Genomic DNA, 25470 nt, shown 5'->3' on the forward strand with positions numbered 1-25470 from the left:
CATGACTATTATTATTGTTGTTATCAACATCGTTATTATTCACCCGTCCGAATGACGAGCGTATGTCAAAAATCGTGTCCATCTCCTCGCTTGCAGAGAGAGGCCACCGAACGGGGAAGCGAAATAGTTGGGAAATTGAAAAACGAATTGAGCGGAGGGAGAAAATAAACTGTCCGGAGGATGAGAGAAAAATTTACCTCTGAAACTGACGCCGATTATATATTTCACCGTCGAGTGGTGTAAGCGTAGAAAAACGATAGGCAAATAAAAAAAAATATTGTATCCTTTTTTTTTTTTTTCTTTTTGACAAAAAGGTGTCAGTTTTGAACATGAGTGTAACTTAAAATTGAACGAAACAATTTTTTTATACACTTTTGTTAATTAATGAGATACTAGCGAAGATTTGACTTAACGGTGGACATTATAAAAGCATGAGAATATTATGGAAAATCGATATTACCGATCTGCGAAGAGAAAAACGAATTTGAAAGACATATTTTCGTGTCGTGTCGAAAATTGCAACGTGTTGCAGATAATTTAGGGTGAAAAGAAAATTCCTCTTTTTAAAAGCGGAGTCGTATGGAAAAATTGATTTTCGTATCGAAAAATTGCATCCGCCTGCGAAACATCAGGTTCGTGACTTTATAACGGACAATAATTTCAATGGGGGGTTAACGATGCAGTTGCGTCACGGAACTGCGGGATACGGGTTGAAATCTCGTTCGTTTCGCCATTTTCACCAGGCAGGCAGACGGCCAGGCTGTGACGAACTTGTGACGCGGTCGTGCGATATATTGATTTTCGCAAATTAATTTTGCGGAAAACTGCATCACGCTGCTGCTGATGCACACTTGACGAGAGAGAGAGAGAGAGAGAGAGAGAGAGAGAGAAAGAGAGAGAAATAGAGTGTGAGAGAATTGAATGCGTTTCACCATTCGGCACTGATTCCAATTGCAAGGAACCCTCGTTACGCAGCTGCTATTTTCAATAATTCCCGTGATGCTTGTAAATTATTCAAATTCTTCACACGTTATTAGAAATTGCTATTGGAAGAATTATGATGAAATTTTTACGAAGCAATATTCATAATGTATTCGTAATTTTATACTCTAAAACTTGATGGTTAAAAGTTGGAACGCTTTTTTTCCCTGAAACTAATGATTTGAGAAAACGAATTGAAAATTATATCCATGCAAAGGAATGGAATGTATGGATACAAGATAAGAACTGTGATGAATATGATGGATAGATAAAATAAGTCGTAAGGATATTGTCAGAGAAAAAATATGCGGATAGTAAAAAAAACTTGTACAATAATATTTAAAATAGCCGTGAACGACGGAATTTTCGGAGTTTTGATTCGTTGGGGATGAAAGCCATGAAATTTCAGGATCAACATACTATAATATAAAGAGTTCCCTGCTTCACATCGAGCTCAAAGTTATCGTACGTCTCGAATGATCCTCGTGGACTTTTGTCAGCGTCGAATTTGAATCGTCGGTAATCCAAGAATCATGGCGCGCTTTATTTTCATTGCAATTCTCTGCCTTTCACTGGGACTCCTGCAGCATCGGACAAACGCGTATAACGACGGTAAGTAGTACGAGTCAACGATTCGTCACGCTTCTACCCGAATCATATTTTCATCGATTTTACAACGACGATTTCATACTCGAACGTGGGGCGAGAGTGAATTTTTGATCGAAGTAGACAACATTTCTGTAACTTATTCGCTTTATCGAAGATTGTTGATATCTCGTTGTTCGTATCGGTGAATTTTCCGGAACGGCTTTCTCGGATACGAAATTGAATCGCACGTCAAGTCGATTTCGCAATCGCTGAAGTAATTCGACACGACATTACAGCCGTTCCGCAATTCGACAGTTCATTAATTCTCACGTATTATGCGGTCGGTGATGGGATTCGATCCGTATAAGAAATTCACCGTCGTTACATTTTGCAGCATTCTGCCTGTTGCGTGGCGAGCCGGTAACAGAGAGGGACGATTACACGTAAGCCTAAAGTTTCGATTTCAAATTAAAACTCTCAAGTTTGGCCCGATTTTTCGCATCTGTGATCTCAAATTTTTTACTCCAAGTATTCTTATACACGCCTTTCGATATAATTCACAGTACGTACAGTGTAACCCGTTGATCTTTCAAAATTTGGCCAAATTTGTTTATTCCCCAATCAAATTAATAGTTTGATAATTTGTTAGTTTCGGCATTGGGACAGACGACTGCGATTTTCCGTAAAAAAAAAATTCCATTTATTCTACTCACCCAAGGATGGGAGACAACATTCATAATTTGTCTTCTTTTGGAAAAAGAAACTAAAAACACCAATGATATTAAATGTGAAGGTATACCTTGTCTATAAAGTTTCGAATCAATCTAAAATCGAATTGGAAAAAAAAAAGAAAGAAAGTCAGTGAACAATTCACGTCCATTCAAGCAATGCGTAAACATTTCGGTCAATCGAGGTCAAATTTTTGGCTATTATCTTTAACAACCTGGAACATTTTTCACGTTACACGACGGAAACATAACGAGCTGAATTAATTAATTTATTCGGCAAAATGTTAGATTGCAAGCGAAGTGAATTACGGAACGAGGCAGCGTGCGACTGGAAGAATTTGAATTTCAAAAATGTCAATAAAAAAAGCATTCTTCTCTCGACGCGCCCTTTATACCGTTACACGTTAACCGTTTAGCCGAGCAAACTGCCGCCGTTGGTTTGTCGTTGTAAATACAGGGATAGGCGGGATGCTAAACCCGGCCAACTGCCGTTAGAGGGGTGGATTCTTCCCTCGTTTCTCTTCTTTCCCCCCCACGATCATGACCAAGGCCGTATCTCGGATGTAACGCGTGGCATATTTATATTTTCTGAAAGTTTCATATTAAATTTACGACAGTCCTTTGCCGCTGCATTTTATGATTTCACCCACCCTCAAAATACATTCTACGGAAAATCTTCCTCCTTATGACTTTTTCATAACGCGTTGACTCGGATGAGAGACTGGGGACTATAAGTATTAAATAAATATTGCTCAATTTGGACAAAATGTAAACGATTAAATTTATATGGGCGAAAAAATATGTATACTTATATACGAGTATATATGTATATATATATATTGGGGTGGTATTCATTCGGGGTTGAAGAAATTTCGATTCGTTCGCCCCCCAGAATAGCTTGATATAAGAAGGAAGATAAAAGAGTCTCTCTTTAAGATCAGATTTCTATTTCAATGGGAAGGGGTGCCACTTTGGACCAACTTTTGAATGGAGTGATATTGAAATTTCGAATTTGAAACTTAGAGTAAAGAAATCTAGCTTTGACGAAATATCAAAGTTTCGAATTGACCGAAACCCGACGCTCAAAGTTCCGATAGGGCAAAATTCCGACAATTCAAAGTTTCGAAAGTGCGGTAGTGAGAATATTTAAAAATCTGAAACGTCGATATTCTGAATGTTTGAAGATTTTCAAAACAACCAAATTAACTTTCATCGTTTGAGATACAAGACATTCCGTTTTCGCAATCAAACATTTTCACGCAAAATTTGAAGTCAACGGTCGGATTCTTCTATTTTTTGAATATTTTTCTCTATTACTTTCATCGTTTTTTTTCTGTTTACTGATCTGTTTAAAAGCCATTATAATACATACTACATCTCCAATTTGATTACTGATTTAAAAAAACATTGTCTCTCTAGTTCTGAATCACACTCACGATGCTTGTCCAAATATTTTAATATTTATACCATTTCATGGATTTTGATGTATTTACGTATTATTTCCGAACAGGATCGCCGACCAGCTGTAGCGTTTATTGCGAACTTTCCAAAAGAACAAGTAATTCTCACCTATCGGACGCGATTTGATTGTTTTTGTGAAGAATCGGTGATAATTTTCTGGTCAGAGGTTTCATCGTCGTGACCTTTCAGACCGTTCAAGTATTTTTCTTAACGCGTCTGGAGAATGACGGTTTCCTCAAAGTTGCGTAACAGCGATCGTAAATTTTCCCCTCACAGAAAATTAATCTTTAATATTATTTATTCCAATTTGTGTTTGAATTTATTTTCCTAGCCAATCTGAGGAATCGCAGAAGGAAATAATTGCGTTCATTACTGCAATAATTACGTTCGTTCCAATCAGGTTACCTCCTTGGTTTTTTTTTCTCATTAAGGGTTAAAGAGAAATTTTGTATTTCTGTTTTTTCAACCAGTAGCCGGGAGCCGGATATAAAAAGAATTCACTGCTCAGCATTGAATTCAAAGTCGTTATTGCTCGTCTGATTCGCATGGACTTTTGTCAGCGTCGAATTTGAATCGTCGGTAATCCAAGAATCATGATGCGCTTTATTTTCATCGCAATTCTCTGCCTTTCACTGGAACTCCTGCAACATCGGACAAACGCGCATGACGACGGTAAGTAGTCCGAGTCAACGATTCGTCACGCTTCTACCCGAATCATATTTTCATCGATTTTACAACGACGATTTCATACTCGAACGTGGGGCGAGAATGAATTTTTGATCGAAGTAGACAACATTTCTGTAACTTATTCGCTTTATCGAAGATTGTTGATATCTCGTTGTTCGTATCGGTGAATTTTCCGGAACGGCTTTCTCGGATGTGAAATTGAATCGCTCGTCAAGCTGATTTCCCATTCGCTGAAGTAATTCGACACGACATTACAGCGGTTTCGCTGTTCGACAGTTCATTATTTCTCGCGTATTATACGGTCGGTGATGGGATTCGATCCGCATAAGAAATTCACCGTCGTTAAATTTTGCAGCATATTGCCTGTTGCGTGGCGAGCCGGTACCAAAGAGGGAAGATTACACGTAAGCCCAACGTTTCGATTTCAAATAAAAACACTCAAGTTCGGTCCGACTTCTTTGCATTCTCACTCCCGACTTCGTCGCAGGTACTTTCCCGGTGTCGGTGGCTACAAGCTTAATCGCGTGAAGAAGACGTGGTTCGATGCCCGCGTGGCCTGCGAAGAAGACGGCGGCCATCTCGCCGTCATCAACAGTCCCGACGAGGCCCATTCCATAGTCGTCTTGTTCAAGCAAGCGGAGGAGATCCACGGCTTCCTGGACGTCGCCTTCTGCGGTTTTCACGACCTTTTCCGGGAGGGCGAGTTTCTCACCATTCACGGACAGTCGCTGGAACGGGCTGGCTTTGACATCTGGCACGAATCTCAACCCAACGACATCGACAACACCCAAAATTGCGGGGGAGTTCACTACGGTGGTACGTTCAATGATCTCCGCTGCGAGGATCTGTACGAATTTATATGCGAACTCCCCGACGTTGATGAAAATGATGCGTAATCTTATAACCGCGTCGTATTGATCTCATGAAAATAATGATAATGCGACTCGAATACGATACTTTACTCACGCGTCGAACATCGGGCCTCAAAAAGCAAAGCGAAAAGTCTAATATAATTCACGGTTCACACGGTGTAACCTGTTTATCATTCACAATTTACCCGAACTTGTTTTCTTCGATATTAAATCCATAATTTGACGAAACTTATGTTTTGTGATTGTTAAATTTACACCTCTTTGTTTATCCCGACATTCGACCAGCCGATTTCTATTCAGCGTATTAAATATTCCATCAAATTATTTTCTGAAATCAATTATGATATGGTGGTCGGTAAAAGATCCTGTTTGTCGATATCTCTGCGATAAAATCTTCAGGATAAAATTCCCCCATGTAGGCGTATAATAATATTCGGACAGGGAATAATTGAATAAATAGACAAATGGATATTTGTTTAACGTGATTTGATTAATAAACGTATAACAATACCGGGAGAGGGGTATTTTGAAAAAGTACATCCGGGATGAGAACCTTACGAAAGAGATGAAAAGTAACGTGGAAAAATAACGAGCAATGACAAAAAAAAAAAAAAAATCGTTGGCTATTATTTTTCCTCCTCGTCGTTGTAATCGACGCGCGGCTGCAATTCGTGCAGAAATGAGTTCCGGATGCGGTTAATCATCTCACCGCACTAATTGTCAGGCTGCAGTCGCGAGCATTGTCGATGCTCGGCATTCAGAACCTCGAGTTGGCTAATTGCTACAGCAGTTTTTGAAATCCACGGGAAACTCGCTGTCACGTGAAAACTCTGTTCTCCTCACTTTTTCTCCCTATATAAATAGAGTTTTCATATTACCGTTCGTACGACCGGAGGTGAAAATATTCGCCATCCCAATTTTGTTTTTTTTCTTCTTCCACATCCTGCGATATTCCGCGAGTCCATTAAACCTAGGATTTTTAATCGGAATTATTATTCCTCGCCGAAAAACGAAGGGATCGTTCGTTATTCAGAATATCCGGCGGTAATTAGCGACGTGAATAAATTGACGGACAGGCTTATTATTAGATTTCAAGGGGCTTATTTAATTCATTTCATTTGTTTACTTTGTCAATTATCGATACCGCCGCATATCCCGCGTTTACCTACCGATTTTCTCCTTGCCTTCTACAATTACTCCAAAAAACTCGAAAATCTCCAGTCTTACAATTCATCGTTAGTTCAATGCCCCGTGTATTTTTCCCGGACCATATAATAAAGTTTCCGATTTTCAATGTCATATCGTTTTAATTATGCGATCACCTTCCCTCGAAATTGAACATTGTTGGACTGTTTTTTTTTTTTTCTTCTTTTGTCATAATTATCTATGAATATTTTGACTAATTTTTTACAAATTCCGAACTGTTTCGTACGATATTTTCAACAACGCTTGTAAGGCTATAAAACTTGAATTTGACTTGTAAAAGTTGTCTCGATATTATTTCTTCTTCTTTAAATTATTCTTTTTTAACAATTTAAAACCGCGATGTCGACAATGTAGAATAATTTTTTTCACACACTTCTCAAGAAGCTCGATGTAAAAATTTCACCGTCGTTGATAAGCTCGTGACATTTCAAAGGTAAATAAAAAAATAAAAATTGTCTTACTATCATTCGTGAACCGTTGGTTGATAATACATGATAAGCTGTTCTACCCAAGCAGTTTATTAACGAGAGAGAGCGGCCTGGAAGACGGATGAGAAAAAGACGAGCAGCTGAACGTAAAGATGGGAACAAAGAAAAATAAACGTAAAGAAAATAAAAAGACATTAATATAGAAAAAAAAATAAATAAATAAAAATAAAATAGCAGGAAAAGCCAAAAATAAGGGGACACGGATAATGATGATGAGGAAAGTGGAAGTACTCAAGACAAAAGAGACCCCTGCTTCCGGCTATGACTTTATTATGACAATGAGTTGACTCGAGGGGAGATAAGTGCAGGGATACATCATCCCTTAATGGTAGTTACCTACGGGAATATAAGTATTGTATACGCGATGCGTGGCTCGTTACTGCCTGACTTGACCAGCCTTTTGAATTTTCATTATTTCACCCCCTCGGCCGTTTTTGCTCTTCGAGTAATATTTTTCATCGTCGAAATTCCAACGTTTGTTTTTCTCGTATCGAGTGATTTCGCGACGGAAGGAGAGGTTTTCATATTGGAGATAAGAATGCTGGAAATTATATTTTTTATAAATTTTTGGTACTCCACGTTGGTGCCGAGATACAGGAAATTGGAACTCAAACTTTGCACCGTATTGAACGAGATTTACAAATTTTAGGAGGGGATATTTTTCATTTGTATAATCCGTTTTTACGCATTCATTGTTTTTACTTTTTATCATCTTTGCTGATACAGGAAAAGTATTGGTTTTGGTCGGAAATCACTCGTTTTGATTTCAACAAATCTCCACATTTTTGAATCTCTAGAATCCAAATAATAGGTTTTTACAAAAATGACGGTCTGTCCAAAAAACTCTTGCGATGATCTCGGAAACGGCTCGATGAACAAATTTAAAACTTACAGGATTACAATCAAATGATGGGCATGAAAAATTGTCACGAAGCGGTTAATTTGAACTTCCGGTTCTACCGGAAATAAATCGATTTTCAATGTTTAACCGACAAACATATTCCTCCTTATCACCTTTTCTAAATAAACGATTATGTTTATCCCGGTTTATATATTTACTTTTGAAGAAACTTATGAATTCTTAGTCTTCTTGTTTGTTAAGATACGGGCAATCGTAAGGATCTGAAAAATCTCAATCATCCTCCAGTACAACGATTTTCCTTTAAGATTTCCATTTTTCAATGGGAATTTTTATTTATTTTTTTCTTCAAAAACCTCGCGACAATGACTGCCTTCTAGCTTTTCCGAGGCTCTCTTTTTTGCGCGAATGTCTTTCCTGTTGGATACTTTTTTGTTATTCTCTCCTCTTTGGAACGCGGTATTCACGTATCATGTTCCGAATCCCACGGCAGCTAAGAAAACATCCAGAATACGTATCTAAGCTGAGAAAATTACGTCGAGGGAAGGGGAGCCTTTCTATGTTATACGACCTGGATCCCTTGCACGCGTCGTCAATATTTACTCCCGAGGAAATGGACGCGGATGTACAACGTATATTCACAGGGTACGGGGCTTCGACGCATTTTCATCGATTCCATTTTCTCTTTTTTTTTTTTTCTTTCACTTTTACTCCCATTTCTCCGTATTTTCATTTTCATGAACACGTAATACGTGCCTTTCATTCTTTCCTTCTCTCTCTCTCTCTCTCTCTCTCTCTCTTTCATTCGACGTATTATCCATAATCCATTTTCCTCTATTTTAACCTGATCTTTTTATATATATATACATGACTTTTACTATTGTGTTGATTTTATTTTTATTTTTACTTTCGTACCGCTGGTTTTATTTTATTTTGTTAATATTTTGTTTCAAAACGTATATCTTATTTGTCTATTCATTACCCTTTGATCTCATTGTTTTATTTTACGTTGTTTTACTTCATTTAAGCAACCTTTTATCGCTATTTATATTTTTAATTCATTTTATTTAGACATTTCATGTTTGTGTCTGTTTTGCTTTTACATTCCTGCATTATATTTGTCTATTTACTTTTCCCTATCTACTAGTTTATCTAGAATTCTGTCTCTTATCTCCTACGTTCTAAGTTCAGTGTTAATATTAACCTTCTACTCATTTACTAATCTATCTTATAACTTATTCATATATTTTTCTATTTACCGTTTACTGTTCTGTAAGTAAGCTGCACCCACAGAATTACAGGCTCACCTAGAGAGAGGTTTTGTATCGTTGCCTCGGTCTCCCATGCTCTCGTATATAATAAAGCCGAAAGTCCCGCAGTTTGTCGGGATAAAGACGTACTCGTTAATTACCCACCTCAATTTTGCTTCTGCAACCGTCACGTTGCTTAGCACGAGACCGGTTAACTTTTTCCATAATACCGCGTTATTTAATCGCGTTATTCAGACTTGTTTTAGTTTATTTCGTCCAATTTTTTTTTGTCCCCCTTGTAACGAAACCCAATTATCAAAACGCGAGTTTTTCATTTTAGTTGTACAATAAATAGATGATTTTTTTAATACGGTCGGCTCCAAAATTGATTTCATGCACAATTTATGGTGTAAAGTTTTGACAAAATCAAATAGAAATGTTTTTCATATTATTTCAACTGAATTGACCAAATCATTTTTGTATTTAATCAATTTTGAACAACATTTTTTTATTTCCATTGTCGTTCCGTTCATAAATTTGTGAAATGAGTTGGCCTGTCTTTTTTCGTTTGGACGTTTCTTCGTTTACTCGAAAAAATAAACACAGTTTTGAACAGATTGTTTCTTCACTCAAAAATAACAAAATTATCGGAATCCTTGTTTTTTTTCTATCTTTTTTCTCCGGGTTGAGAAACCAAGAAACTTATCAATTGCATTCTCATTCGTCTTTTTTTTACATTGTATCACCGAAAATATAAGAGTGGACTTTCACTCCCACCTCTTGTGCGTTGAAGATGACAAAAAAAAAATAAAAAAAAAGCCAAAAGGAAACCGAAGAAAAAAAGAGATGTAGAAACCATATCCACTTTTATGAAATCCCTTTGAAATCGCATCGAGTATAATGGAGGGACGAGGTTTACGAGAGAGCGAAAAAAAAAGAGGGAGGGAGCAAGTAACGTTGAGGGGGATGAAGGAAAAAAGTGCGAGGAAGGGAGAAAACGATATGCGAAGGGACGTGTGAAGAAAAGTTGGAGAAGAATAATAAGGCTGTACATCACTTTGCAGGATCTGTCGCAGCAGCTAGTGACAGCAGCGACTCACAATCAGACTCAGACTCGGGGTTCGGTACGTGACGTAACCGCAAACACCGCACCTAGTCTATGGGGATGTCATGCACAGTGGCGGGGGAAGGGGAAAAGGGAGAAAAATGAAAAGGGAACGAGGGGTGAGAAGAGGGTTTTCCTTTCAATTAATCAAAGGTGTTTGAAAGTATCTTGAATTTTTTAATTCTGCTCGTCACCTTAATTTTTATCTACTTTCCCCCCCCCTTTGAAAGATTTTTTGTTAACGCATATTGTTTCTTTTTCTTTTTTTCTTTTTTTGTTCTTGTGGTTTTTTTCGAGCTGTCTACAGCGATGTTTTAAATAGCAGAGCAAAATGGTGAGCTGAAAATGTGACAGGGTAGGAATAAAATATAATAATGACGATATGTATACACGTATGTAGTTTCATGGAACGGTACAGTGAAGGGAGAGGCAGAGGACGAAAGGCAGTATAGGGAGCAAAAGTTGTAGGAGAATCGAGAGATGCAGGATAAAAAAAAGGAGAGAGAACGTAAAGAAGCGAAAGAGCGAAAGCCTCGAACCGAGGTATTTCGAGATTATGAAAATGAAACTTTGATGAATTACCAGTTGAAAAAACTGAGCGCCCTCCTCGCTCTTATATCAACGAACGAATATCGGAGGGCTCAGAATTTGAGAGGGAAACATGAATTATAGCTGCGTTAAACTATAAACATATAGACATGCGTCTTACGGATGTACATATTATATTCCGTACGAACTCGCGATTCGCTTTGGCGTTTATTGCGAACTTTCCAAGAGAACGCAAAAGTAATTCTCACCTATCGGACGCGATTTGATTGTTTTTGTCAAGCATCGGTGATAATTTTCTGGTCAGAGGTTTCATCGTCGTGACCTTTCACACCGTTCAAGTATTTTTCTTAACGCGTCCGGAGAATGACGGTTTACTGAACGTTGCGTAACAGCGATCGTGAATTTTCCCCTCATAGAAAATTAATCTTTAATATTATTTATTCCAATTTGTGTTTGAATTTATTTTCCTAGTCAATCTGAAGAGTTCCAAATGGAAAATAACTGCCTTCATTACCGCAACGAAGACGTTCGTTCCAATCAGGTTATCTTCTTGGGTCTATTTTATCAGGGGTTAAAGATCAATTTCTTGTTTTATGTATCAGTAACGTTATCTTATTGCTCGACTGATCCGCATGGACTTTTGTCAGCGTCGAATTTGAATCGTCGGTAATCCAAGAATCATGGCGCGCTTTATTTTCATCGCAATTCTCTGCCTTTCGCTGGGACTCCTGCAGCATCGGACAAACGCGTATAACGACGGTAAGTAGTCCGAGTCAACGATTCGTCACGCTTCTACCCGAATCATATTTTCATCGATTTTACAACGACGATTTCATACTGGAACGTGGGGCGAGAGTGAATTTTTGATCGAAGTAGACAACATTTCTGTAACTTATTCGCTTTATCGAAGATTGTTGATATCTCGTTGTTCGTATCGGTGAATTTTCCGGAACGGCTTTCTCGGATGTGAAATTGAATCGCTCGTCAAGTTGATTTCCCATTCGCTGAAGTAATTCGACACGACATTACAGCGGTTTCGCTGTTCGACAGTTCATTAATTCTCGCGTATTATACGGTCGGTGATTGGATTCGATCAGCATAAAAAATTCACCGTCGTTACATTTTGCAGCACCTTGCCTGTTGCGTGGCGAGCCGGTAACAGAGAGGGACGATTACACGTAAGCCTAACGTTTCGGTTTCAAATAAAAACACTCAAGTTCGGTCCGACTTCTTTGCATTCTCACTCCTGACTTCGTCGCAGGTACTTTCCCGGTGTCGGTGGATACAAATTTCATCACGTGAACAAAACGTGGTTCGATGCGCGCTTGGTCTGCGAAGAAGAAGGCGGCCACCTCGTCATCGTCAACAGCGCTGACGAGGCCCAGGCCATAATTTCGGTGTTCAAGCGAGCAAAGAAGATCCACGGCTTCCGGGACGTTGCCTTTTGCGGTTTTCATGATCTTTTCCGGGAGGGCGAGTATCTCACTATTCACGGACAGTCGCTGGAACAGGCTGGCTATGCGATCTGGAATAAAAGAGAACCCAATACACAATACCAATACATAGTGGGGGAATACACTTCCGTGGTACTTTACACTACCTCAAATGCCACTCACCTCTCGAATTTGTATGCGAACTTCCTGATGCTGCAGATTATTCCTTATAATGATCTCAAGGAAACACTAATAATCCGATTTAAATACGATATTTCCATTATAACCTCGATAATTGGGCCTCAAAAATCCAAACGAAACGTCTAATAGGCGTTCTAATGTAATTCATAGTATCCACATAGCATAACCTGTTCATCTTTCTCAATTGACCCGAACTTGTTTATTTCGAAATTAAACCGTTCATTTGATACAACTAATTTTTTGTTTTATTGATCTTAAACGTGCACTTGATCGTTTATTTCGACATTGGGGGAGCCGAATTTATTTCTATGGAATGGAATATGGAAAATTCCATCTTTTTGGTTTATCCAAGGGTGAGGAGATAACTGTCATCATTTTCTCTCGGAATCAAACTATGATTTTTTTATAAATTTTCAGGTCATTCTTCAAACGAGTTGCGAATGAAATCGACGCAAATCTCGAAGCTCAAACCATTCACTCGCAAATCGAATACAAAGATAAAACATCGTCGACCCGTGACGGGGAATTTTCCGCTTTCTGCCTTTGCTCCGCTGTTCGTTCATTATTCGTTAACGTCGTCACTATTTACGTAACCGTTATTACTATCACTGCTATTGTCATTATAAAATGTATATACGTTGTTTGAGGAGGCAATATGCATGATAAGGCAATATTACGTCGAGTTGGCGATATTACGCCGTCGCGTAGATCCCTTTTGCCTATCTTGTTGCCGTTCCGCGTTGCAGCGATAGATGGTGGAATTGAAGGAAAAAGTACGCACACAAGTGAAAATTGTGTATCTTTGCACAGGGAAGAATCTTATTAAGGTTCAATTTATTATTTACGGAAATATAATACGAAAGCGCGAGTATAAGCTGCGACAACGGCGCGCGGCTAAAGTTGACGATATTCGTCGTCTATTCGCTTATTGTTCCGTTTATTGCACTTTATTTACACGTTACGTCTCTGCATCAGAGTGCAGTAATCCGGGTTTCAACATCTGTGCGAAAAACACTTTTCTCTATTTTCTCTCTCTTTTCGCGATGACTGAGAGTGAAAAAAAATTCATCATTACTCGTGAGTTTTTCTAAAATACCTAGATGCTTTGACGTGGAGAATTATTGGTGGTATTACAATCAAATACAGGAAAATACTGAAAATGTCAGTTTTCTCTTATGGGAACTAGAAATAATTTTTCGAGGTAACAAGTTTACTTTTTTTTTTTTGTCGAAAAACGGAATTGGCTCGAGCGACTTTTTTCTACATTACATTTTTCTTCGATTCGAATTCTGGAATGGAAAATCTGAATATGTCATCGAATTTTTTTCCCAAAAATTTGTAGCCACCCTGATACATTATGCCCCAAAAAAATCTGGCTTTCTCTTCTCGAAAAAGTGGAAGGGTATTCGAACCCGGTCCCGTATTACGAGCAATAGGTGCACTGAGAAAAATTTCATTTGTTACAGTAACTAGAAAAATTCCGTAAAACAGGTATTGTTGAAAAAACTGTTTGAACATTATTGGAATCAGGAAAAACGAGGTACGCGTAACCATTTTGCGCTATTGCCGATCCTTTTTTAGCAATTGCAACGCAATTTCTCTCAGCGCGGTGGTCGCCAACGCGTGACGGGGGTGTAATTCAAACGCGGCAAGGTACGACGATGATCCGAATCCCAGAGCCGACGTGGCGTCGTCTGGCTGACGATGAGCATTACGGCGACAATGGGACGCTAACCACCGTTGCTGCACCAACAACGAGGACAATGAGCCGTAGAGCGAGAATATTCCTCTCTTCCCCTTTCCCCTTTACCTTTCCACCATCCGCATTCAGTCACTCGTGCAACAGAAGCAGCGAGCGCCGAGGATGGGTGGTTGGGTATTTATCTGGCCTACATAGTGAGCGCGTCTTCTTCACGGGCCATCATACTTAGGAGCGAACGGAGGAACGGGCGAACGTTCCGCTTTCCATTGTTCCCCCGTTCGACTCGAAGTGCCTTCTGGTTCTTGACGCGGGACTTCACCGAGTCTGATGATTTCAATACTCACCGCGTGGCGTCGCTTCCGTCGCGACGCTTCTCCGTCAGAGATTATGGATTATTACTAGATATCCTATGTGAAAAATCGATCTCTGGTACGATTGGGAATCGGACGTGTGAAAATAGATTTTACCAAAAATTGAAGCGTGAAAGATCGATTTTGTTAAAATCGATATTTTTAGCTCACGTGTCTCGAAAATGGCAAACTCCATACTAAGCGAATGATCGAAACCAAGCGAATAACCAAAATCTCGAATGGCAGATGCAACACGGGTCTCAAATGTACTTTCTTAAATTCTATCTTGATTCTCTCTCTCTCTCCCTCTCTCTCTTGGTATTACAACAATTTTGCGGATCATCGTCATTGAGAATATAAGGTGCCAGTGTCAAATCTACAATTATATTGTTTTGGTCGAATCGCAAATTTTGGCCGATTTAAGTTAGTTAGTTCTAGCACTAGTATATTTTCACGTGCCTCGGTGTGGTGAAATTTTTCATTGTTTTGTTGCCACAGAACTCGAAAGCATGTAGAAGAATCGATTTCACCTCATGAAAATCGATTATCTCGAAAATCGAAGGTTGGAGAATCGATACAAAAGATCCATTTTATCGCTAAAAAGATCGACTCTTTTAATGATCTATTCAGAATCGAAAATCTCTAATTCTTAATGTTTATGGCCATGATTTAAGCGTTCCGCGTCGACCTGATACACATTTTTTCCTTATTATCTTCTATCCATTCTTGGTTCTGATATCGGTGTTACTACTTTTGAACCGCGATGAATTTATCCAGACGTGAAATTGTTTCAGCTTCACAAAACGATTGGAAAGGCTTTCATTGTCAAGCTCAGAGATGTTCATTTTGTCGGACAAGGTATCTACTATGTTGAATATAGTAGATTCTGAAGAAATAAACCAAAAACATCACAGATTTCGAGAGCTTTAAGTCGGTTCGGAATGGAATACCTTCTATCTCGGTATTTGATATATCTTATACATCTCTGTACCTACATTCGTCATGGTTTAATTAATTCCCTACGTATCACTGCTGGGATTTCTCGATGCGTGGGTACAGATGAATATCGTTCAGTCAGTCAGAAGATAGACATCCAGAACAGATTAACCTACCGCGGTGAATATTATGGAGTAATAATTCGTATTCAATTTAAACATCCGTCACGCGTGACCAATGCTGTCCAGTAAACTAAAAATTATGGGACCAAAAAAAAAATCATGAGGAGAAATTATGGCTTCGATGGTGGAAAGCTAAATATCTGGAACAAGCGAAAAGGGACTGAAAAACCATCAACACTGGATAAAATATATCTGAGATTGCGAAATCGAATCGAGAGGGATCGCAAGTCACATTGTTCAACACCGTTGGCTAAGTATATTGGGAACAGTTATCGATTGTCCGACGAATCGTTCGAGGTACCGAAAAACCGATGTTTGACAGAGGCTTCTCACCCACCTGACCCGAGGAGCCAAGTGGCTCGTGACAGCTCGTTCCTTGGGTTATTAAAACGGGATCTCGAGCGGAGAATTAGAGAGGCTGTAACGCAGACAGTTGGCTGGTTGGTAGGGTGGGAGGGAGGAGCCGAGGAGTCGTCGAGGCGATGTCAGAGAGCTGATTTAATTGCGAGGGAGACGATAACTGCTGTCGGTTCAAGAATATGAGACCGTGCAACGGAGAGAGAGAGAGAGAGAGAGAGAGAGGGAGAGAGAAGCAATTGGACAATTGACTCGACTCGATTCGATCTCTGGGTTCCAATTCAACTCGGCGCTGTTCGTGATGCTGAATTATAACGACGACGTGAATCCAGATGCTGGCTTCTCTGCCACCTGGAAGATAGGCTGATTGATGCCCGTGTCTCAGAACCGTGGCGCCTGATGGATCGATTCGTTTCTTCAATTTCTAACCGCGGTCTTCGAACGATTCGGCGTTCGGTAATAACGAACACTCATGCAACAGAGCCTCCCGCGGAGGAAGACACGCGTCTGACTTCTTTCGGCATTCGATTGAATCTCAGCATCCATGATTAGGGGTAACACCACTGTGAAAACGTGAAAATATGACCATTTTTTATCATTAATATTAAATACTTCATTAATTATAAAATATTAATATTTAACGAAACATTACGAGAAAGAAATAAATAAAAAACGATTTTTGAAAAATCCCTTAACCATCTAAGGATACGAGGTCGAGCCGTAGAAAAAAAAGCTGTGGGTACATGTGACGAGCGTCTGACAAGCTTCGATTCTTTCGCACTGTTGAAACTCGTCCAAATATCATTTGAACCATTCGGTGAAAATATTTGAAAAGCTGTGAACTGTGAAGAGAAAAATTCTTTAAACGTGTCGACTGCGGTCAAGACATTGACAAGTTTTGTGAACATGTTGTACTTGAAAATTACTCGACTTATCGGTCAAGTTCACCAAGCATCCGGTGACGAATGATTCGAGTATTACCATTACTGGACCATGACCCAGAATTCGTTTGAATCGTTTGTTGGTCGGAGTGAAATTCTTCTTACGAATCTTTGGATCCGATATTTTATTTCGGCCCTTTCACCCCTGATCAAAGGACGGGCAATTCATGCCGGTAATCCCAGACGTAGGTTGAAAAATTCTTCTTATCTCAGCAGGGTCAATTGTTTGGATAACATACATTCGCTTGCTCGACGGAATGCTACGAAATCCTTTTCCGACTGGGTTGGTTTCGTTCCGTCTTTTGTCGTCGGGTTGTTTTGCTTCTATCTCTTATTATTCCATCTTCCTTTTTTCCCTCCCCCTCGCCCCGGCCGATAGTATTAGGGGGATAAATAAATGCGGGTCGTTTATCGGAGCCTCCTCCGATACAATATCGCGGCATTTATCTGCAGACAAACTCCGCCCCGCCGAATTGGTCTTGTTTATTTTTGGAATCCAGAGCCAAAGAAACGGCAGAAATTCATCCTTCATTAGTACCGCAAAGCGTTCCGTTTCTTCTTCTTCTTCTTCTTCTTCTTCTTCTTCTTGGATCACCCTGGGACACGAACCCTGATCCCAGCCTCATTATCTTCCGTTATTTCTGGCCGCCGTTTGAATATGAAATTCGACGTCGCAACCTCCGCAAGGGGGGAATATTTTTATCGAATACCGTATCCGTGGCACTCGTTCGTCCCTCGCAACTTCGACGACGATTATGTCGGATTATGACCCTTCGATCTGAGCCAAGCACCCCGCGATATATACCGCCAATAAACGCGCCGGTTAACAATCGATTATTTCACCTCTCGAACGATACGAATGATGATCCTCTCTTTCACCGACGTGACCCACATAACTCAGGGCCCACGCTACCTTAACTAGATAATAAAACGAACCGCGGTTAATGGACAAACAATCGTTATCGTTCACCTCGCGATCCGGAGGACGCGACTCACCGTGAAATATAAAAATCTGAATTCGTCTCGAATCACCGTTTCATTCGATATCTCGCAAGCTTGACTGTGTTGAGAGTCAGGCCTTCGTTAATTGGGAAATCATTTGGAACGAGTTAAAGTCACTTGGAGTAAGTTGGAATCACTGTTCAAGCCTGAACTTTCAGCTACGTGAAATCACTGGGAACTGTTCGAGGTATCTTGTCATTCTATGAACGTTCGATTCGACGTCTGAACTTTGGAGAAAAATTTGTATCCAGTCACCACGATCAAGTCGAGCAAACGAACTTTTTCCTGTCGTAACTTGGTTTCTTACAAGTCTGAGATCAACAGCTGGTTAAGTTCAGTGAAAACCTCAGTATCATTAAATACCGAAGGTACGAAGAAAATCTCTCTTCCTCTTCGTCGTTATCTTGGCAACTGAGATGAGAACATGGAAAATAAGACTAAATAGAAAACGAAGAAGCACAGCGGAGTAAAATAAGGGACCGGCTTACGAAAAGGGGGGTAGAAAAAAGGACGGATATCGCGTGTGGTTGTTCCACGCTCCGACGAAGGTTTAGAAGAAGCGACGTTTCCCCTTCTCAAGGGCGAGGAATAAGCTGGCGGTTTGGTGCGCGGTTGTATCTATTAATCTGGCGTGGTTCAACGATCCGTATATATATATATATATATATACACGGACGTAACCGGGGCTCATGTTGGATTAGATCCATACCTCGCAGCGTGGAAGCCGAGGCAGCAGCAACTCTTCGGCTGACCACGCGCACTTGAGTGTCCAACAAGGTATAGTGCCGAGCAACGCTCAAGGGGAACTTTTCTCGTTATTATTTTCCGCTTTCTGCGGCCGCAGATTTCCTCCGCTTCTTTTTCTCCCCTTCTCATCCCCCCTTTTTTTTATTCTTACTTTACCGGGCAGCCAGACCGTGACACAGACTCCTTGATCGGTTCTTCAACCTCCTTCACTCGTTCTCTGGTCAAGTGCTTAAGGAGGGGGGTTCAGCTTGGACGGTTTGAAATCATATCTATTTTTAGGAGTTTTTTTAGAAAAAAATTCTAACATGTTTTTGGAACTACGAATCATAAAACCTTCAAACTGAAATTGCTTCAAGTGTTTTCATTTTCTTGAAAAAAAAAAAATAAAAAATCATAAAAATAGATATGATTTTAAACGGTACAGACCGTAATCGTGGTACATTTAATAATATTGAATACTTATTTTCTCATGCGCTGATTCAACCGTTCAAGGGGGAAAAAATCACCCCTTAGGCCTACCCCAACAAATAAGGGATGCGACCCTTGAGGGTAGAACATTGCGCATATTATCGTCTGGCGATGGCGAATATTGTCTAATTAGTTTTATCATCAAATTTAATCTCATCAACGACGGGTTGTAAAAATTTGATTTATAGCGAGTCAACTTTAGGGGCGTTTCTGACTCCTTAAAATTCCGAATTGGATGGTGAAAAAAAATGAGTATTCAATGTTTTTTTATGCGCTAGAACTTATCACGGAGTAAAGAAAATCGGCAATTTACATTCCGGGTGATTTTCTTCGTCGGTGTTAATTTTCTCTTCAAATCGATGATAACCAGTTTTGAGCGGAATTTGGTGAAAAAATTGGCAACGTTCATTCGGTGACAGGGCATCGAGTTCGATATTAATTTTCTATGAAAATAAGGATCGTACGAAACGGTTTTTTTTCCACCGAAAGTAAAGAATTCTTCTTCTTTCCGTCAAGTCCGATTCTCTTGTGATATTCTTTCCTTTTCAGTCGGGCAAAATTTCCTTTCATTGATTTAATTGATAACCACCCTTGTTCGGAGCAATGTTTCTCTCGGAGCGGCGGGAGGCTCGGCGAGAAATATTAAAAACGGGAGGGCAGATAGAGAGGGCGGAAAATCGGGGGATGGAACCCGCTGTGAGACACGGGGAATAATATCACTCGAGATGGGAATGAAAGGGGCGACTCTGCCTAAGACGAGACGGAGCGGAATGAAGGGAAATATAAGAAGCTTCTTCATTTTCATTAATAAAACATCTTGCAGCTGGATCAGAGGGATGAGGGGGAGGAGAGAGAATACCACCCCCACCCCAACCCCCAAAACTCGGCTTCTACCCGGCCGCGGCTTGTGACTATTTCTGAATAACAACGACATGCAAAGCAGCTGATGTAGTATAAACCGCGTGCCTTTTCTTTACTCTCCCCCCTTCCTTCCTTCCTTCCTTCGCTTTCCTTTCCTTCGCTCGGGAATTCCTCCTGCCCTCCTTTACTCCCCCTTGTATTTTCATCCTACCTCTTATGAATTTCCCCGTTTTTTCTTATCTTCCTTTTCTTTTCGCTTTTCATCCTGTTGTTCTCATTTTCTAACGTTTTTTTTTGTATTCCTCTTCTTCGACGTCTTTCTTTTTTTTTTCATTTCTCCTTGCTACCCTCCTCCGCTGGGGATAATTCCATGCGAATCCAAACAACGTATGACCCTCGCCATTATTGATTATGGACAAAAAAAAAATTCTGCAACTGTCATCGTTTTTCGTTTAAAAAAAAAAAAACAACGGAAGTCACGGAGGAAAGACACTTAATTTAAATCGTCAAATTTTACGCGTATTAAACTTTTCTGTAGAATGAAATGATATTGCACTTGTGGTATATTATACACTGATAGTGAATCTCTGACGGATTGTTGAAAATTAAACTCGAATTCTCTATCAACATGTTATATAAATTGTTCACAAGTTTACAACAAAAATATTTCGATCAACATTCTTTAATTATCATAATGAAATAAATTCACGGTTCAGCTTGTAGTCAACTGCAATTTGACAAGCTTCATCAACTGAGTAGAAATTTACATTGAAATCTAAATTATACGTTGTAAAAACGGCCCAAGATCACCAGTGTTTTGTAATTTTAACTTTCCCAAACACCAAACCTCTACTCAAATCGTCTATGTGTGCAAAGCAGCTCGTCACAGCTTCCGTCACTATTGTACTCACAATTAGTAAAGATACAATAAGCATTGCCGGACATTTTTTAAACTGTTTTTTTTTTTCTCTCCTTCCTAACCTTATATTTTTTACGGACCGGTCGATTCAGTCTTATAAAAACCGTCGACCTGCGAGTCTAGGAGAGGTCGAACGAGTCTCGCAAGGGATGAAGAGAGGGAGGGAGGGAGGGATTTTATCGGTGGCGGTATATCATGGGAGACTAGTATCGAGTCGAGTGGCGGGGAAGGAGGAGGAGGGAAGGGGGCGGAGGCAATGAATCTGTCGATTAATAAATTGTCAGTCGATAAAGTTGAAGCTGCAGCAGCGTCGGCCTGAGTCGAGGATAACGGGGTGTATCGAGTATGAGGCATACCTACACTACCTACATATATCTATCGTATATACGGCTTTCGGGACAGATACGGATTTTAGAGGGTACTTGGAGGAGGTGGAGAGGTGTAACCTACCCCTTCACCTCCCCCGCCCCTCGCGCCTTCCCCTCGTTGATGCAGCTCTCGATCTTGGATCGCGCGGACCGTCGATCCGACCGATCCTCATAAATGTCCCACCCAAGTGTCGATTCTTCGACGACGATAGATATACCGTGGCTTAGAAGAGGCGGAGGGCTCTGCCTTTATTTCCAACGTTTACGACAGAGGCGGATTATCTCTACGCGATACTCTCCTTGTCTCGGAATTTTGCGTTTTATAATTTAAGGGGTTACATTGGGTTGCGAAATTTAAGAAAATCCATTAGAAAAGATAATAAAATTTTTCATTCGACAATAGTACGCGTCGTGAATATTTTTACAGAGATTCAAGTCTATTGGAGTAAAAGTCTAGGAGAGAGAGAGCCTTTGAAAATTATTCTGATTAGGGTCGAGCGTATGTCGTTCTTTTCGCAAAACTATATTTTTCAGGTCGGTAGGCACGATTTCTCAAAAACTGATGTACCTATCTATTGAAATTTTTTAATGTGATTGGAAAATGGATTGTTTTTTTCGTAGATCAAAACTTATTTTACAAGGCAATACGAAATGGAAAAAAAAATGGAAAAATGACCATTACTGCAAAAAACTTTTGCTGAGTATTCGACTAATGTATTGCTACAAGAAAAGAAATAGTTTTCAAGTGACTTGTTGAAAAAAAAGGCTATTGTTCTGAGGAATGAAGTAGGAAATTTTGTGAAAAAATTAACCATGCATTTTTATCAAAATATTTTATTTCCATTGCTATTTAAACAATTTTCATTTAAGATTTGGAGAAAAACCAAACCACTTGGACGGTGCCAAGTAAGGGTTAAAGTTCTACGAAGAAATGAGATGGATTCCGGTAAAAAGTCTCGAGTCGGTCACCCGACATAGCGCTGAAAACACTTTAAGAATCGCAGTTAATCATCAAGAGTTCCGAAAATGGAAACGTCATTTTCGGACATTTGTAGAAAACGGGGAGAAAGAAGGAGAGAAAGTGATGTTTGCGGGATCCCCATAAATCCGTATCGACATCCTGAATCGGAACGGCGCAACCCTTTCATCGAATGGATTGAATTGATATCGAATAGCTGAAGGTTGCAAGGGGGGTGGGGGTGGAAGTCGCGGGCTTCTGCTCCCCCGGGACTCGTCAACCTCTCCCGGTTCTAAGTGTGCGCGGAATTACGAAGGCTTAGCTTAGAAGGGAGCTGTATAAACGATTCTCCGCGAAACTAACGCCCCGCGATGAAAGCGATATATACACCCTGTAACCAGCCCCCGAAGTGACGACATCCCGGGAAGTAATCTTCTTATGGAAACAAAGGATTTACGGGATCGTTATCGCTGCCCGGGAGATAGGAGTGATCGTCCCCACCCGCGCTGTCCGAAGGACGAATTTCCTTTTTACCGAACCGAGACGAAAACGGTCCGCGATTTTGGCGGAGCGAACGTCCGATTTTCGTTTTATACGAAATTATTTTTCATTCCCGAAAGTGGCGAAAACGGTGAATGAAAATCTTTTTTTTTATGTTTTTTTTTTTTTTCGTAGGACTGAGTTTTTCAAACAACTTGAACGAGGAATTCCCGTCATCTCGGTTACTTTTTTCGGTAGATTCGCGGATAATTTTCACATCCCGTGGGCTTGTAGCACTATTCGATAAAAGTCACGTATGGATTACTTCCGATTCTTAGGACGATTCCTTTGAAAAAATGGAATTTTTTTGTTCAAGTTGGTGTAGAGAACAAACTGTTGGTGGTACTAGAAAACTGCCTGGACAAACAAGTTATCGTTTGTTTTCAACGTTACAACAATGGATTTGAAAACATAATTTTATCAATATTGGAAGTGCCAAAATTAACATCTCGAGGAACGTCTAAATTCGGTTGAAAAAATTGTCATCAAAGCGGTTCCAATGGTTTTATAGAAAAGAAATTGAAACCCGAAAAATTAAAAACTCTGACACAATTTTCGTATTGTGGAAAATTTGTATCTGCGAAATATCTGGTAGCAATATACCGTTGAACAAGCTGTAAAGACAATTTTTTTACATGACCTGACTGGTTTCAAAAATTGCTAATTTTTTTGTAAAGAAAAAAAAGTAGTGATCCAAACTCGGACGAATTCAAAACAGTCTCGCCTCGCGATTAGAGAAAAAAAAAAAAACAAAATTGTATAAACATTTCGAGGCCTGAAAACTTTTCTCAATCAATTATAAATTTTTTTCTTTCTCGGTTGAATATACAGATTCGAAAATGCGATGAAAATTGGGTGATTTCAAAAGATAAAAGTAGTTGAGAGAAATGGATGAATCGTTTTTTATTTTGTTTTTTACCGTTTCTGTATCTGCATTCACCTTCATACGCATCTCCGACAATCTCTCTCATATGATTCCCTTCTTATTTTCGTCTGCATGATATAAATCTCGGATATATACGAACGATGTGCAAAATGTCAAGCATCGCATCGTATCGCATTGCGTCGCGTCGCAACCTGTAAAGGGAAAGTGCGAATCGGTTAGTTTTTTTCACCCTCAGTGTGTTCATTTTTCCTCTCGCAGAGGGTGTCAGATGTACTAGAAATGTTTCGTTTTCGTCTGCTTCTCTCTCTCGCTCTGTGATTATACTCGCAGCTCCGGGAAAAAATTCTGGTAAAGTTGAACGAGGCGGGCGAGGCTTTCACTCGAGGGACAAACTACCTCCGACTGCAGGTGTAGCAGGTATTGATCAAGTGAGTGATTTTTCAGACGGCCCGTCAGTCTGGGTCTGCTTCGTGACGCCCAAGAATCTCCTCGATTCGAGGGGAAGAGAAACGCGAAGGATACGTCAAGTGGGAAAATAATCCAGGGAATCCGAAGCAAGAAAAAAAAAGAAAATTCAAATAAAAAGAAAAAAAGAAAAATAACACATCTAACAGCAAATTGATGGAAGTCGGTTTTTGAGTCTTATTCGACTTTACCGCAAAACTTTATCTTTCGTTCTATTTCGTATTTTTGTCACAGATATCAATTCTTTTCTCGAGACAAGTGATCAATTATTCAATTCTTTCCTTTTCACCCTCGTATATTGACTTTTCCTCCCGTCATCTTTTTTTCGTCAGATTATTCGAATCGAATTTCAAACTTGTTCGGTAAGATTGAAGTGATTTTTCTAGTAAGGCGTTGAACTACAGAGAATTCGAAAGTGCGGGATAGCAAAAATTTGCCTACAAAGACATGGAATATTTATTGAAAGAAGAAAGGCTGTGAAGAAAAAAGGGGAAAAAATCGATGAATGAATGAATATCGAAAATACAAGCTCAGGCAAAGATTGAACGATTCTTTGCATAAAATTTCGTAATTATCGTTAGCCTTTGAAAAATAAAGAGGAGTAAAACGTAGGTACCTACAACACGTGAGCACAAATGGTGCAGTTTGCTCTACTTCTCTTATTTTTTGCCTTCCATTCATCCCTTCATCCTCTTTTTCGTTACGTTCTTTTTTACCTTTTAGAAGTCAAGTATGCATAATACCTGTGTTATACACATATCCGTTTCTCTGCGGGTGGCAACGTCAAGTTAGCTCGATGCAGAGTGTCGACGGCGTTTCACGAATGCCACACGTAGCATGTGACGTAGTTGTAAGGGAAAACGGACAGTAGGAACTCGGCAAATCGCGCCGGATTAACAAGGAGAGGGGCTTTGATAATCCGAGTAGAAAAATAACTCCCGAATTTTTTTTTTGTTTTGACCGATCAATAACGACGTATTTACCATATATGCGTAAATTATATGCTTATTTATTTATTTCTTCGGATCGTTTACATTTTCAAATATAAAGATAAAAATTCAAACCCATACAAAGGAAAACTTAGTTGTCTGTTCGGAGTACAAAAGTTGTAAAAGAAAAAGTTTCAAAACATAATAATGGATATTATATTACAATTTGATTCAATTTTACAGTTTCGAAAACTTTTACTGTTTTTTTATTTTAACAAAACAAAAAGTACCGTCGATCTTGAGAAAAAAAGATTGCACTGAAATTTTTGTTCCGTCGCACCACTTCATACATATTATTTAATACGAAATATTCTATTGTTTGTAAATTGATAGTGAGACAGTGAGATAGTCATCATGTAATATTAAAGGTATTGGTATTAATGTGTAAAAA

The 25470-nt window shown here is 39.5% G+C and overlaps 1 protein-coding gene across 1 annotated transcript; it reads left to right on the forward strand.

The window, feature by feature from the left end:
- The first annotated feature begins 1895 nt into the window (after window positions 1–1895).
- On the forward strand, window positions 1896–12549 carry LOC124223265 (macrophage mannose receptor 1-like). Its single transcript, XM_069137764.1, has 6 exons — window positions 1896–2012; window positions 4229–4430; window positions 4801–4849; window positions 4933–5337; window positions 11872–11952; window positions 12036–12549. Exons 2-6 carry the CDS (start codon window positions 4352–4354, stop codon window positions 12532–12534), a joined length of 1113 nt encoding a protein of 370 aa, XP_068993865.1. The 5' UTR covers window positions 1896–2012; window positions 4229–4351; the 3' UTR covers window positions 12535–12549.
- The last annotated feature ends 12921 nt before the right edge of the window (window positions 12550–25470 follow it).

This window comes from Neodiprion pinetum, chromosome 7, assembly GCF_021155775.2.
Source record: "Neodiprion pinetum isolate iyNeoPine1 chromosome 7, iyNeoPine1.2, whole genome shotgun sequence".
Classification (NCBI taxonomy): domain Eukaryota; kingdom Metazoa; phylum Arthropoda; class Insecta; order Hymenoptera; family Diprionidae; genus Neodiprion; species Neodiprion pinetum.

Coding starts and splice junctions, on each gene's coding strand:
- LOC124223265 (XM_069137764.1), top strand. CDS start 4,352: ATGATGCGCTTTATTTTCATCGCAATTCTCTGCCTTTCACTGGAACTC. Junction 4,850..4,932: donor CCAAAGAGGGAAGATTACAC/GTAAGCCCAACG, acceptor ACTTCGTCGCAG/GTACTTTCCCGGTGTCGGTG. Junction 5,338..11,871: donor GACGTTGATGAAAATGATGC/GTAATCTTATAA, acceptor GGATTCGATCAG/CATAAAAAATTCACCGTCGT.